Source organism: Clarias gariepinus, chromosome 5 (genome assembly GCF_024256425.1).
Source record: "Clarias gariepinus isolate MV-2021 ecotype Netherlands chromosome 5, CGAR_prim_01v2, whole genome shotgun sequence".
NCBI lineage: Eukaryota > Metazoa > Chordata > Actinopteri > Siluriformes > Clariidae > Clarias > Clarias gariepinus.
The window spans coordinates 451497-468241 of record NC_071104.1 but is presented as its reverse complement, the minus strand read 5'-3'; the positions used below and the strand labels follow the sequence as shown (position 1 = coordinate 468241).

At 38.8% G+C, this 16745-nt stretch overlaps 1 protein-coding gene across 3 annotated transcripts in view; it reads left to right on the top strand.

The window, feature by feature from the left end:
* Positions 1–16745, top strand: part of LOC128523967 (NACHT, LRR and PYD domains-containing protein 3-like) — a 42546-nt gene that overhangs the window by 18487 nt on the left and 7314 nt on the right. For all 3 annotated transcript variants that reach the window (XR_008360481.1, XM_053496210.1, XM_053496211.1), the window contains exons 5-9: positions 2667–2744; positions 4739–4852; positions 12635–12695; positions 12924–13128; positions 14905–16666. Coding sequence is in view for 2 of the 3 variants with exons in the window: in XM_053496210.1 (XP_053352185.1) it covers positions 2667–2744; positions 4739–4852; positions 12635–12695; positions 12924–13128; positions 14905–16666 (2220 nt within the window). In the remaining variant the exon portion in view is untranslated. The remainder of the gene's footprint in view (positions 1–2666; positions 2745–4738; positions 4853–12634; positions 12696–12923; positions 13129–14904; positions 16667–16745) is intronic.

The following is a 16745-nucleotide window of genomic DNA, read 5'->3' as shown; positions in this document are numbered from 1 at the left end:
AGATTACTGAGGTCAGAATTGGGATAAGAAAAAGAATAGACCTCAGTTTTGGGGAGGGAGAAGAAGAGCAAACTATCTACATACTTGACTTTTTTCTTACTAAATAACTAGTGTCTGTGTAATACTTTTGGAGCCCGAGATAAGTGCTAAAAAATAATTGCAAAGAAAAAAAAAGTACTACGTACTAAAGTGCTCATATTAAATAATTCACCACAATCCACTCCAAAAAAAGCAACAAAAAAAGGGGGGGGGAGACCTCTAGGTTCCATTTGTAACACCCTGTTCTTTTTAAACCAATCTTATATAATATTGTAGTCAAGTTCCATACAAGTTTACCTTTTTATTTTTTCATTCATAAAAACTGCTGTAAAGAATGAGCCCCCCCATGTATAAAACCATTAATATTAGTACTTAAATAAATAAATAAATAAATAAATAAATAATATTATTTACCAACATTACAACCATATATATAACGTTCATTGAGCCCCATAGGAGCCCCTACTTTAAGTTTTTTAATCCCTTCCCTTTCTTTCCTTTTCCTCTGTCCCGTTATCCATAAAGGATTAGATTCTAACCCTGAAATCCTCAATTCCTCCATCCAATGATGTTTAAAATGTTTTACCAAAAGTGAGTATGGTTTAAAAGTATGAGTCTTTGGTATTATTTAAAATACTATAGATGTGTTGCTTCAGTCTGATCTTGAGGGAGTTCTTTGTCTCCCCCTCGTAATTTATACCACATTGTATGCATGGAATTTTGTAAATAGTGTTCTCTGGGTTCAAGTTTAGACCACGGTTAATTTCGACCCCTGCAATACGAAATATGGAATAAAAATAGTGATCCCAAGTGGACGTTTGTCTTCGGACTGTGAAAGTGAATCTGGAGCTGCACAAAATATCCTTAAGATTTTTTTTATTTCTACGAAACGCTGACATAATCCTAAAGTTTTGCAGTTCCTGTATCTCTGTTTGTGCTCGTCTGAAATTATTTTTGATTTTACTGTTTATGTGTAGATTGGTATGAGAGTAAGTGGTGATTAAAGAGATGACGTGTATGGAGTCCGGCCGCACGGTAACTACGGAATGAGTTGTGGCATGTCTCAGTGTTGCAGCTTTTATTGCTCTGAGAAATCTCTTAGTATAACCCTTTTTTCTGAGGGCCTGAAACAAGATTGAAGTTGCCCTCTGGAAACCACTCTCCTCTGTACAAATACCAAAAAAACTAATTAATAGTGATTTAATAATTAAAGGTGTGTTTAGGGTGGAAACTCGATTTGTACAGAAGAGAGTGTGTATCTGTATTATCAACGTGTATTTTTGTTTACAGAGTAGGCTACAAGAGTCCCCAAGGGGTTTATTCCGAATTACTGTGATATTTAAAAAGGTGATTGCATGATGATTTAAAGTGTATTTTACTGTTATGTTTTTATGATGATTATTAACTAATTCTATAAATTGTAAAGATTTCTTACTGTGCTGCCAGATTCCAATCACGTCATCCAAATACCTATAATACACTAACAGAACCAATGGGCACTTGCTAGGAGTGTTGATTCCCAGTCTGCCATGTATATGTTCGCATAGGCTGGTGCAAATTTCTTGCCCATCGCCGTCCCCTGGATCTGCAAAAACATTTTTAACTCAAACTCAAAGTCGTTACAAGTCAAGCTAAGTTTTAACAATCTTAAAAGATATTTTTCCGGTCTTCTTTGATCCGGAAACTGTAAGAACGCTTTCTTCAAGGCTTTTAGGCCCAGTTCCATTGAAATGTTTGTGTATAAACTATAATGTCAATTGTGAAAAAGAAAGCTGTCTCTGAAATGGTGACATTTTGTAACTTTGCTATAAAATCCTACAAATCTTTTAAATAACTTTTGTGTTTTTCTGAAATCGGGTTTAAAAAAGCATCAAGATACTGTGCTATGTGGTATGATTCACTCCCACGATCCAAAACTATAGGAGGCCCCCTAGGGATCTCTCCAGGCACAGTCCACACGTTCATCGGGGCATGAATCTTGGATAATAAATGAAATAATCTCGATTTAGGGAAATCCGGACCTATCAAATACTGTTTTTGTTATGCCGTGATAATTTTGTCCAAGTGCATGTTTTCTAATATGGAATGTATCCTTCGTTTTGTTTCAATCTGTGGAGAGTGAAACAAAACTTTCTTAGTGGTATATAATGGTCCCTATTGGCCAAATAATTTTATGTCAAACTCCATAGCCTCTATCAGCAATACTGGCTGGTGGCACTGGACCCACCCTGCTGTTCCCAGTGGCAACTGAGTAAAAACTGCTCTAGGTCCACCAGATAAGTAATTCCCTCAACATTGCTTTCCACCAGTAACAAGTGGCAGCAGACGTTCCAGACCTGCCGAGTAGGGGTTGTGCTCCCTAAAGATCATGGTGCAGAAGCACTGATGATGATGCTCCATCATGCAGCCTACCCACTGCAGAATTGCCCTTTTAAGGTCGTCATAATCCTGCATGCTGTTGATTAGCTTCAAGATTATATATATATTCTACATGTGTAGAAGAAGAGTGTAATGAGTAAAATGTAAATTTTTTATCTTTAATGCATTTTTATCTACAAGCAACAAGCATGATGCCTTACATTATAAATCTTACTAACTGTTCTTTTAATGACTCTAATAACATTTAGCTGTGTCTCAATGGAGAGTTCCTGGTCAAAGCAACTCCCAGATAACTTTGGACAGGGAGACCCGTCTACTGATCCCAGGTCAGTATAATGTTGTGTGTTACAGTATAATAAACAGTACACGCGTGCTGTACACACATGCTTACAAACACAAATGAAAGGATGTTTTACGCACACACACAAGTGGTCACAGTGTTATAGTAAACAGTACACATATACACGTATGTTGGTTATTCCAGTAAGAGACGAGCACTAAGACCCAGCAGGCGAGATGATTACCCACAATTCCGCAGCACTAGAGAGAGAAAAAACGTTGGCTTAGTTGTGATCACGTGCTGCTCGGCATCAAAACAAGAAGTGCATTCGTAATGCATGATACTCTGTACTCGTAAACCAAGACTTGTTCGTTTTCCAAGTTACAATTTATTTATAATCTTTACTCGCAAACTACATTACTCACAATCCGAGGTATTTGTGTTTGTCACATTATCTCTTAATTCCCTAAACTTTAAAACACATGGTTTGCTATTTACTGAGCGTCTCAGAGGAATTGCGGACAAAGTTTAGGACTTTAGGACTAAAAATATTTTTAGCTCATGGACATAAAAGTTTTTTGTGAAGCTTCCTATCTTTATTTTTTGTGAGGAGCTAATGCCAATTTGTTATGATGTCGCCAATTTTAAAGTGTCTGTCAGTACACAAACTGGTGAAAGTGTTACTGCTGATTTTACTCCTGCGCCGTCTGTGAACAGACGCATTTCTACTTTTTTTCCTCTCACTGAACTTCCTATGGCTGATGTTCTCGCTCAGAAAGTCTTGCCTTCTGATATGTGATATCTGTACACTGGGGATGCTTACCCAGGCCCCCTATGTCCTGTGATTCTTTTAGTTGGGACTCTTATACTCTGTATGCATTAATTTGTGACTAATCCTTATATTAAACTGATTATTTTTAAACCTTATTTTTGTCTGTGGCTAACTAGGTACATACATTGTACACATTGTTTTTTAAACCTGTTCTTGTTAGTGGTTCTGTACGTTCTGTTCCTTCCTGTATACTCTTCCTCTATTACATCACTGTGTGTGCCCTTCTAAAGCTTGTTCCTATTTTATTCTGCCCATTTCTGTATTAGATTGAAACAGTCAACAAAACACAAGTTTTTTCTGCTCTAATCTGTTATTTCTTCTAACTATTAAACACACAAGTACCTGTTCTACTCACAAAACCATCAATGCCACCTGTCAGTGTTTCTGTGGCGACAGCATATGAAATATTCGTTGATGTACAGGTTGCACACGATCCATCACAAAAAGTAATCATTTTTGTTCAAACGCGTCTTTTATGAGCTCGGTGTAATTCCGTGTTACTAAACATCACTGCTCTACACATGTCTCTGCCTGAACACAATTTCCTTGGGGCAGTTAGGACACCTCCAGAGCTCCTCTGAATTTTGGTTAAGATAGGAGCAGCCAAAAGACCAATGATAGGAGTGATTTCCAATTTTAAGAATCAGTCAAAAAATCTTTTTTTTTTATTTATTAAGGGGAACAACATGATCATTAATTTCACTAGGGTCAGCAACACAAGCAGCACAGACCTGATCAGAGACGCTTTAAGCAGCGCTGTATCTATGCTGCTATAAGGCCTGAATCCCGACAGATATGTCTTGTTAATGTTAGTCCTAAGAAGTAGCAACAGGTGGAGCCTGGCCAAGTTAATGTATATTTTATAACTCATGAACTTAACATTTGCTTTTCAGTATCACAAATACTCAGGGTGCTGCGATTGAACTTCTCTTTCTTCTACTCACTCACTCACTCTGCTGGTTCTTTATTGCTCTCCATTACACTGAAAAAGTCAATTACTAGCGCTAAACGTTCTAATCAGGCGTCCATTCTCACTCACCTGACCCTGGATCTCTTCTCGAGCACTTCACCTCACCATCACAATGTGTTTTTTCAGCTGCAACTGTTCTACATGCTCCTCTCCTGTGAGAACTTCTTTAAAATTTTTAAAAGATCAGGAGAAGAAGAGGAGCATACTAAGAATATTTACGCAAGGTGTTTTGTTTTAGTCTGATTCAGGATAAAAGATCACGACCACCTGAACCTAACAGTAGGTTCTTGAAGAGTGACAGATCATCAAGCCTTCCAACACACTTACAAGATTCTTTGTCTGATGTTCCAAGGTAAGAATCCTCTACAGAAAGAGACTTCTTTGTCCCAAATATAGCAGAACATGCTGGGGTGATAAAATGGTTTACTTAACAGAGTTATTGTTTTCTGTAATGCATTTTTATCGTAATTTGTCATGTTTTACTTGCGGTGTAACACAATGCCATTATCTGTAACTGTGTTCTGTCCCAGATATACCGTATATTTTTATGAGTTTATCCCTAATAAAGAAGGCGACTATGGTAAAGGGAAACTTGAGGCGAAATGAGAAAGAAACCACGTGAGAGAATTATGCATCTTCTTTGTTATTTAATGGATATGGTGGACGCGCTGTACATTTTGTGCAGAAGGCAAGCAGGGACTCTATCAGGACCAGATATGTAGTATAACTAAAAGGAAAAGCCACAAGGAAACACAGACATGAGAGTTAATAATAAGGCAGTCACTCCACCATCAAAAGAAAATCATGAGTGTCATGCATGTGGGAGAGAGAGCATCCAAACATACACTCATACATACCCAGAGAAAACCCAGCAAGCATATCACTGTAAAAAATGTTCGTAATTTTAACAGGAAAATACCATATAAATGCTACAGAATCAAACCGTATTTTACAAAACTTGGCATAACCGTATATAATTTATATATATTACATATACTGTACACACTGAATGACGCATGGATAGTTGACGCGATCCCTTGCACCATCTGCTGAGAGAAATGAGAATCGCAGGTTGGAAAAGGCAGGAAACGGCATGACCGGCGCGCAGCTGTCAGCAATTTCACGTAAATAAGAGCAAAATAGCTTTATACTGGCTTTTACTCGTGTGATTTAAAAAATGTAAGCATGCAGGGTGATTAACCTCACAGAACTAGGAAAAGTCATGGAAGGAGGGTCCTGGAATTTGATCGAGTGTGAAGTTTTTTTTTTTTTCACCCATTGCGGTCAAAATGACCGGTGCTCGGCGCTTCTAGTGTTAAAGCTAAGGTTACCTTCTTACAATAAACCCATTTACGTAGTGTAGACCAATCTCGACTCAACTGTAGGTGGAACGGGCAGATTTTTCACTCCTCATTTCAAGCAAAGGCAAGAGGTGTAGCAATATTGATCGATAAGAATGTCCCTTTTGTCCCAAATGATATTATATCAGACAAGAATAGACGTTATATAATTGTTTCAGGCACTTTTTGCAATAAAAATATCACTTTAGCTAATCTTTATGCACCTATTTCTCGATGATGTCAGTTTTTTCAAACTAGTTCTCGCCCGATTTCCTGATTTAAATTCTCATTCTCTTATACTTGGGGGAGACTTTAACTGCTGTGTAGATCCGGTGTTGGATCGCTCTTCCTCCAAATCATGCACCCCAAATAAATCCTCCATTTACTTAAAACGTTTTTTTTCTGAGTATGGCCTATCGGATGTAAGACGGTTTTTGAATCCCCAAAAAAGAGAATATTCTTTTTTTTTCAAGCATCCATCATTCTTACTCTCGGATTGATTATTTCATCTTGGATAATGCCTTAATTCCTAGTGTTCAATCTTGTGCATACCAAAGTATTATTATATCGGACCATGCTCCTCTTCTTTTTGATCTGACTTACAGTATTCAAATTTGCCCTCCCCTAAGAGGAACTGGCGTTTTAATATTTCACTTTTGGTGGATGAGAATTTTGTTTCCCTTGTCGCTGACCAGATTTCTTTTTTCCTTAGCATAAATAAATCGCCGGAGGTCTCAGACTCAGTAGTGTGGGAGACTCTTAAGGCATATATTAAGGGTCAAATTATTTCATATGCCACTACTAAAAGAAAACTTTCCAAAGAAAAACAAATATCCCTGGCTAATGAGATTTCTTAATTGGATAAACAAAATGCTAGGTCTCCGACACCGGATCTGTATAATAGGCATCATAAATTGAAGTCTGAGCTCGATTTACTTTCGACCAATGAGATAGAGGGCCTTTTGAGAAAAACTAGGAGTGTTTTTTATGAAAGCGGGAAGAAATCGGGCAAATTATTGGCTAAACAGTTGCGTGGGCTCCAGGCAAAACAAATTTAAGCGGTCTTCGTCTAGATAATGGGGAGATCACAACGGATCAAAATATTATTAATGAAAAATGTTTAGATTTTTACTCCACTTTGTACACTGCGGACCCCTTCTCGCAGAAGGATACTAAACTATTTCTTGATCAATTAAATGTCCCCATACTATCTTCTGATGCCCGTAACCTTTTAGAAAAGCCAATTTTAGTGGAGGAGGTGATGGCTGCCATTGTTTCCTTACAATCTGGGAAATCCCCAGGACCCAACGTTTTTCTGTCAGATTTTATGAAAAAGCTTGCTCCCTTCTGACGACTGTATTTGCAGAGTCCTTTAAGACCGGTATTCTCCCCCCAACTTTAAATCAAGCATGCATCTCCTTATTGCTTAAAAAGGATAAGGACCCTTTGGATTGTGCTTCATATAGGCCTATTTCCCTGCTTAATTGTGACGTAAAAATTTTAGCTAAGGTGCTTGCCTCACGACTTGAAGGTGTTCTCCCCACCATCATTTCACCTGATCAAACAGGATTTATAAAGAACCGTCAGTTTTTTTTTTTTTTACATCCGCCGTTTACTTAATGTGGTATATTCTTAGCATCATTCTGTTCCAGAATGTGTTGTCTCTTTGGATGCTGAGAAGGCGTTTGATAGGGTAGGGTGGGAATACCTTTTTTTGGGTTTTGGGAAAATTTAGGTTCGGTCCGGCCTATCTTTCTTGGATCAAATTACTTTATAGTGCTCCCACCGCTGTCGTTTTGACCAATGGCCTGTCTTCTCAACCGTTTAAATTACATCGTGGAACTCATTAAGGTTGCCCGTTAAGCCCACTATTATTTGCCCTTGCTATTGAGCCTTTAGCAATTGCTTTACGTGAATGTCAACAGATTACTGGTATTTTACATGGTGAGGCCGTGCATAAAGTTACTCTATATGCAGATTATTTACTGCTTTTTATTTCTAACCCACAGACTTTGTTACCGGCAGCTCTGTCCTTACTTGAGAATTTTGGTCAGCTCTCTGGATATAAACTCAATCTGCATAAAAGTGAATGTTTTCCAATTAATAAAGTAGATATGCAGTTACAGTACTCCAACATACCACTAAAGATAGTCAAAAATAAATTCACTTATCTTGGTATCTGTATTAGTCGCCAACATAATCATCTTTTCAAACATAATTTTGGTATTCTTCTTGAACAAATCAAGAAAGATCTTTCCAAATGGTCCCCCTTAAAGATTTCTCTCATTGGGCGCATTAACTCCAATAAGATGATGGTGCTTTCTAAATTTCTCTATCTCTTTCAGTGTTTACCTCTGTTTATTCCTTTATCATTTTTTAAATCTTTGGACATCTCTTCTTTTATTTGGAATTGTAAACATCCTCGTCTGCGTAAAGTATACCTTCAGAGGTCTAAACGAGATGGTGGTATGTCCCTACCTAATTTTAAGTTTTATTACTGGGCAGCTAACATACGAAATATACTGTATTGGTGGCATTATCACCTTCTACCTAATAAACCATCCTGGGTGGACATGGAGATGCATGCTCAACCAAATTACAGCTTGGTTCTTATACTTTTCCCGACTGGCCAGTGGTAAAACACTCGCTGAGGATTTGGACTCAATTTAGGAAATCATTTGGTCTTAAAGATCCTTCTCTTCTTAGCCCTGTTGCACGTAATCACTTTTTCTTGCCTTCAATGCAAGATGGGTCATTTAGGAGCTGGTCTGACAAAGGAATAAAATGCTTCAAAGATTTATTTATTGACCGTGTATTTGCATCCTTTGAACAGTTAGTGTCACAATTTGGTCTTACTAAATGTGATTTCTTTAGAGTGTTGCAGGTTAGAGACTATGTTAGGTCATTCTTAGCAGATTTTCCAGTGTTACCTACTGAAAACTCTTTGGATAGCTACCTTTCGTGTAACACATTAGCGAAGGGCTCAATTTCTACTATTTATAATCTAATGATAAATCAGTCAGTTTCCTCACAACATTAAGAGAGCTTGGAAGGAAGACCTTGGTGGACCACTCTCAGATGACACATGGAGATGTGTTCTTAAGCAGGTCCACTCATCATCTATGTGTGCTCGCCATTCTCTCATTCAGTTTAAGGTAGTACATAGAGCTTATATATCCAAAGTGAAGTTAGCCCAAACGTTTCCTGGTACTAGCTCCTTGTGCAACAGATGTCGCTGTGCTGAGGGTACTTTAATTCACATGCTCTGGACATGTCCTGAATTAGAGCATTTCTGGCGATCAGTATTTGACACCCTATCTGTGGTTCTTAAGTACAGATTAAAGCCAGAACCCCTCGTAGCACTCTAGTTGCTCCTGATGAGTTACAGCTGTCAGCATCAGGGTGTAAAATTCTGGCCTTCTCCTCTTTGTTAGCACGTAGAGCCATTCTACTTAAAGGGGTCATACAGGCCTACATGCACTTTTTTAAGCTGTTTGGACTGAACTGTGTGTTAGGAGAGTGCGTACACAACCACTCTACGATGATAAAGAGCCGCCCAGTGGTTTTCTTTTCATTTATTACAATAACATCCCCCTTCTGAAATCAGGCCAATCGCAAATGCCTTGCCGTGTGACGCCACACCACAAGAGGACGCTCCTACTATAGTTGATTGACACTGGTGTTTTAGCAAAGACCCGCCCCGAGTGAGAAGAAGCTGTCGGCCATTGTTTTTCGCCGCTGGAGCAAAATGGCGCCTAAGCGAGTGTTGTGTACAGTTGTTGGGTGTAATAGCGAACACAGCAGTCGTCATTCACTACCTAGGGTTAGTGACCTAGGGTACCTACCTAGGGTTAGGTATCTGAGCCACTGAGGAGGCAGTGGCTGAATTTAGTTTTTAAAGCTAACGTCCCCGCCGATTTACCTAAATGCGTTCATGTTTGCGATAATCATTTTTCACCAGACTGCTTTATAAACGCGGGTCAATATAAAGCAGGTTTAACTAGGAAGCTGCTCCTAAAAATGGATCTGTACTAACGCTTCGTGTTCCTGCTTCATCTTCACCAGGCTCGGTGAGTGTAATTTATTTTACTATGACTCTTTGCAGATCACCTTTTCTAATAATCACGATGAATGCGGAGTGTAAGTTAACTTATACTCTCATAGAACATGGTTATGGCTTCTTCTCTATGTACATCCGTCTCTATATAATCCCTAATCGCCCGTTTATAATAAACAATGCATTAAGGTGATTGTCTAGTTGCAAACTGTGTACGTAGTCGGAAAACTATATTATGCTTACCTTTGTTACGTTAGATGGTTTATAACGATGTCTGTCGAAGATTAAGAAGTCATGTAAACACATCAGTAAACACATCGCGTCCGTATCTCTCTCAGTAAGCTTCTCCGGTTTATGTTGTTGTTGCTCGCAGCAGCGTAACAGCCCGTTAATTCATGCACATGCAGTGATGAGAGACAAATCGAGTCGATGCATGTCCATTCTTTTAATTTCTGCGTTGTCAGGCGATATTACAAACTTCCGCGTAGGTTCCGTACTTAAATCAAACCAAAAACGACTGAAGAAAACAGGCTCGGGCTCTATAATCCAGCGTTTTCCAGTTTGGACTGCATTACCCACAAAGCATTGCCCACAACGCAGTGCTTATGGACAGCATGAACGCTATCCTAGGGATTTGTCGGTAAGGGTTGGGGGATTGTGAAATGCGATATACTGTGAAAAATCAATAAAAATATTAAAACCAAAACCACAATGCAGGACAGAGGACATAAACAATTTTAACATGTGTGACAAAATATTTTTTTGTGTAAAGTTGTAATAAAAATCCGTCTATAAAATGATATGCTTAGATTGTCTGCCCAAAAACGCTTAAAATGTCCACCCTGACACTTGTATATTTGATTTTAAGAATTTAAATATTGTTTTGCCGTCTTTATTTAAAAATACATGGGACCATGCTGATGTCCGAGTCTTGGGTAAATTTTAATGTATTTTGATTGAACAATTTTAATTGTGTTTTGATAGATGACCATTTAATTTAGGTTTGTATTCATCAATTAGTATAAAAGTACTGTTTATAGTTTCTTAACAGTAAAGTCCGAATACTTAGCAATGTAACTTCTATCTCTTTTAGCTCCCAGCTAGTGTGATAAAATGATGCTTTCACAGAATTGCTGAATGAATTCACTGTGATTATTCATAATGAAAAACAATAATAGCAGTTGTGTAGCAAGCATAGTAGTTTAGTGGTTAGCACTGTCGCCTTCCACCTCCAGGATCGGGGTTCGATTCACGGCCAGGCTCGATTCCCGTCTCTGTGTGCATGGAGTTTGTATGTTCTTCTTGTTCTTGGTGAGTCTCCCCCCCAATATACAGAATAAAGTTGTATAGATGATGAGTGAGTGAGTTCTGAGCTGTAAAAAAGATGGAAAGAAACCATTATTATTATCACAACATAAATCTTTAAATTAGACAGTTCTGAGCTGTAATAAACATGTTTATGATCTGTATTTGTTACAGTGTAAACCCTGGAATTTGATGGGAATAAACTGTTTTTATAACAACATTAACATGTTAATTAGACAGTTATAAACCGTAAAAAATAAATAAATAAATAAAATCTATATACAGTACAAATATAATATAAAATATACAGTATAATGAGTGCAATCGCGTACAACCAAAAACATTGCTACCATATTTTTATGGTAAATTTCTGGCAACCACAGCTGCCATATTTTTTACCTTAAAATTTATGTTTGTTTTGTTTTGTTTTTACAGTGCAATAACGCTGCTACCGTATTTATTACAGTAGAATTCCGGCAACCACAGCTGCTGATTTTTTACCATAAATATACTATTTATTTTTTACAGTGTAGGGAGAACACCCACAGTCCATGCACACAGACATGAGATTGAATCCCCCAATCCAGGAGCAGTGGCAGTGCCAGGCAACTCTGCCATTATATATCGTCTTTTACAGTCAGTGTGAAATGTGAATAGCAGCCAGTCCATTGTGAATAAGAGTTGGACAGTCCTTCTGTAAGGCTTCTGCATTCTGGACAGCATAGCAGTGAAACCCAATACCATGTGTATGGGAAAAAGCAACAGGCCTAACACAGAATCTTGTAAAGGATCAAACTTTTCCTTTCTATTTGTAGAAATTACCATTTATATTTCCAAACAGATAAAGATCAGTCAAATAGGACATGAGCCAGGAGAGGGACGTTCCCTTAACTCCTTTTCTAATCTATTAATAAAATTCCATAATCAATGGTCAAAATCTTCTCTGAGGTCAAGCAATGCAAACAAGAAGACACGACCTGATCAGAGCCAATAGGAGGACATTTACCACTTTAACCAGTGCTGTCTCTGTGCTGTGATGAGGCCTGAATCCTGACTCATACAGTTCATGAATATTATTCCTATGTAGATCTGATCAGAGCTGCTGTGCTACAATATTGATATGTTGTTACAGTCTTACAATAAACCTGTTCCATGAAATGTGTATGAATTGTATGTGAAATGTTTAGGTGTTATTCCGTCTTTCACTCCTCGATCCAACCTGAGTTTCCTCCAACTAAGAGACAGTTTAGTACAATTTATCTGAGGAGTGAGGATTTAATATGTTCATGCAGTCCAGTTATTAACTAATTTACTTATTAAAAAGTGAATGCACTTTAAATTTGTAAAATGTGTATTTGTTAATGTATGTTTACTGTGTAGTTGTGACTGTTGAAAATTGTTTACTTTAAATTCTGTTTTGTTTTTTGCACAGAACAAAAAGGGAGATTGGGACATCAATAAAATCCTCAACAAATGTGAAGTCCATATTTAAGGTGTGTGTGTGTGTGTGTGTGTGTGTGTGTGTGTGTAATACTTTCAAGAATGTCTACGAATGATCAAAGCCCATGATAAAGACTTGTGTTGTGGTTTATTTCAGTGATGTGAATCATTTGGAAATTAACAATAAAAGTAGTTTAAAGTATAAAACTGTCTGAGGCAGTGAGCTTCACATATAATATATACTGTAATTCTATTCATCACAACAGTGTGTTTTGTTATAGGAACTGGAGCACAAAGCCATCACTCTGTTGAAGAAAGAGCTGGATAGGTTTCAGAACGTGCTTTATCCAGAAGATGCAGTGTGCTCTGAGAGGGACATGAAGAATGAGGAGGATCTCAGCTGTGTGAGAGATGGAGCGCTGAAGATCACATTGTACATTCTGAGAAACATGGGCCTGACAAGTCTCGCTGATACACTGCAAACCAGTAAGAGCTCTCGGCCATGAGGTCATATGACCACTTTACATAAAGTATATGAACATTACGTTTAAACTTACTGTGCTCATCAGATTATGAATATTGGTCTGGGATCAGGGCCATTTTGATTATTATCTGATTACAGAATTGCAAGTGTTTTTAATCCTCTAATTCAGCATTTTTTAATCATCTGTTATACAATGTTGTTTGAGAAAGGTAAAATTGGGCTCTGGTGAGGAGAAGCCTTCACCTGCTAGGCTGGAAGTTAATGTCCACTGTGGCTTTGCTGAGAGACGCCAAGTGACATTTTGCTCTGCACTGATATAGGAACTATCAGAGGGTGTTTCACTTCAGTACAGAGCGATGTGTCTCTTGGTGTCTCTCAGCAAAGCCAAACTAGGCCTTAACTTTTGGGTGCCAACTGTAGCTTCAGTCACTTGCAGCTGACCTACACTGCCACTGACTTATCTGTAAGAAGGTGAGTTTTATAGTGAGCCATTTCAGAGTTTATGCTCTGGGAATCTGCAGTGTTTCTTTTAGTCACAGTACACTACTGTGTACGCAATGCTGTGCACCTTTCAATACTGCATTACTGAGAACGGTGTTCTTGGAATAGCACCGTTTGTAAAATTCTAACTCCATTAGACATGAAAAAGTCATGGACAGGCATCCCATGTTTTTATTTGACGTCTTAGGGTTAATCATCTCAACAAATGTTGAAACAGATGCTTTATGTGCAGAATGTATATGCCAGGATGGTACACTTCCATTCGCAGCTGCATCATTCATATAGTGAATTTAAATTAACCAATTTCCAGGCTAAGGGAAATGTCCCACAAAACCTTGGCGAGCACCAGCCTTGGTTTGGGCAGAGAGAAACAAAACTCATATTCTGCTGATTGGGTGGGTCTAATGGGCTTAAGGGTGGGGGGTTGGGGGGGTATCTTCATCATCAATGAAACTTTGCAATACTGCAGGTGACCAGTAGTGATGGCCAGAACTGATGCTAAATGCTAGTTTTGACAATATTTAAGCCTTTCTCTGAAACCCCTTTAGTAGTCCTTGTTGCTTGTCAGATTGGACAGTGAGCAATGATGCGGTGCTGACTGCGGCAGTAGTAACATAACTGCTTTGTCCAATGTTCCTGATGGTGCTTGTTCTCTTCCATTTGACTTGTCCCAATTGCACTTCTGGGATTGAAAAAAATGCTGCTGGGTATAGAGACTGATGTTTATGTCAGTAGCTCATCCAGTGAAACCGAGTTATCGCTACATGCAAGTTTCAGAAGAATTCTCCCTTTAGTGTAGGCTCAGTCACTACCTGCTGGGAATCAGAAGGTAAGGATATTTAGCCATGCTTTGGCTCCCTTCTTGTGCTCACTGATATCCTCTTGTGACACATTGTCAGGAAGTTCAGGGAATAAAGGTCGGTACCAGGTCAGGTAGGGACATAATGTTTCTTTGTGTGGCTTAGTTCTGACTAACAACTATATTTAAAGGTTATATGGTGTCACTGTGATCGATATGGGAGAGAGAATTCCTCCCATATCCCTCTCCAATTTTGCTCTTTTGGCACAGCAGGATGCTTTTTGTCAGAGCTGCTTTTATAAAAGATAAGTCAATGTCATCCGACCAGATCTGAGAATTCATCAGTGTTGTGGTATAAGATACGATAAAATATTGCTTTTGTCTTTAAACAAATTGGCAGTATCTGTTTGCATTATTTATGAAGGTAATAAAAAGTGTCAGTATATCCATAAATTGATCATATTATTTTCTTCATTAGGAATTATTGACACAAACCGTCAAAAGCACAAATCCAGACTTAAACAGAAATTTAAAAGAATTAATGAAGGAATCTCACAGCATGGAAACTCAGAACTTCTGAAGAACATCTACACAGAGCTCTACATCACAGAGGGTTGGAGTGAAGACATCTGTAATGAACATGAGGTGAGACAAATTGAAGCAACTTTCAAGAGACCAGCAACACCCATCAAATATAATGATCTCTTTAAAGACAAGTCCGTCAGAAGTGTTCTGACTAAAGGAGTTGCTGGAATTGGAAAAACAGTATCTGTGCAGAAGTTCATCCTGGACTGGGCTGAAGGAAAAGCAAATCAAGACATCACCTTCATGTTTCCACTTCCCTTTAGAGAACTGAATCTGATGAAGCAGGAACATCTCAGTCTGATGAAACTACTTCAGCATTTTTTCCCAGAAATAGGAAAACTAGAATTAATAGACTGTGACACCTACAAAGTCTTGTTCATCTTTGATGGTCTAGATGAGTGTCGACTTCCTCTAAATTTCCAGAAGAATGAGAGAGTAGGTGGTGTGACAGAGTCAGCCTCACTGGATGTGCTCCTGACAAACCTAATCAAGGGGATCCTGCTTCCCTCTGCTCTCCTCTGGATCACCTCCCGACCAGGAGCAGTCAATCAGATCCCTCTTAAGTGTGTAGACCAGGTAACAGAGGTACGGGGGTTCAGTGATCCACAAAAAGAGGAGTACTTCAAGAGAAGGATTAGTGATCAGAACCTGGCCAATAAAATCATTACACACATGAAGTCCTCAAGAAGCCTCTACATCATGTGCCACATCCCAGTCTTCTGTTGGATCTCTGCCACTGTTTTAGAGAGAATGTTGGGTGAAGCAGAGAGTGGAGAGATCCCCAAGACTCTGACTCAAATGTTTACACACTTCCTCATGTTCAGGATCAGACACAAGGACCAAAGGTACCATCAGAAATGTGACCCTGATCCTCAGCAGACCAGTGAGAGTATCCTGGCACTGGGAAAACTGGCTTTCCAACAGCTGGAGAAAGGAAACCTGATCTTCTATGAGGAAGACCTGAGAGAGTGTGGCATTGATGTCAGAGAACTGTCAGTGTACTCAGGAGTGTGTACCCAAATCTTCAGAGAGGAGTTTGGGCTTCACCTGGGGAAAGTGTTCAGCTTTGTACATATGAGTGTTCAGGAGTTTCTGGCTGCTTTATACAAATTTCTCTCTTTGATCAGCAGCATTAAAACAGAACAACAGACCTCTGATCCTTTTAATATTTTCAGCAAGCCAAACCTGACTGATTTGTTCAGGAGTGAAGTGGACAAGGCCTTACAGAGTAAGAATGGACACCTGGACCTTTTCCTTCGCTTCCTTCTGGGTCTCTCAGTGGAGTCCAATCAGACTCTTTTACGAGACCTGCTGCCCCAGACAAGAAGCAGCTCTCACAACAGGGAAGAAATAATTGAGTACATAAAGCAGAAGATCAGGGAGAACCCATCTCCAGAGAAATCTAACAATCTGTTCCACTGTCTGCATGAATTGTATGACCAGTCTCTAGTACAGGATGCTAAGATGTTCTTGAACAGAGAAGGTTACAGTCGTCTTGAGGGTGCTTCGCTCTCAATCGATCAGTGGTCAGCTCTGGTATTTGTGTTGCTGAACTCAGAAGAGGAACTGGATATATTTGATCTAAGGAACTATTACAAGTCAGAATCATGTCTGCTGAGGCTGCTGCCAGTGGTCAAAGCACGCACAAAGTCTCTGTAAGCCTTTTTATTCATAAGTATATTACTTTGGTGTTTTTAATATAAAGTAACACATATACACTACTATTCAAAAGTT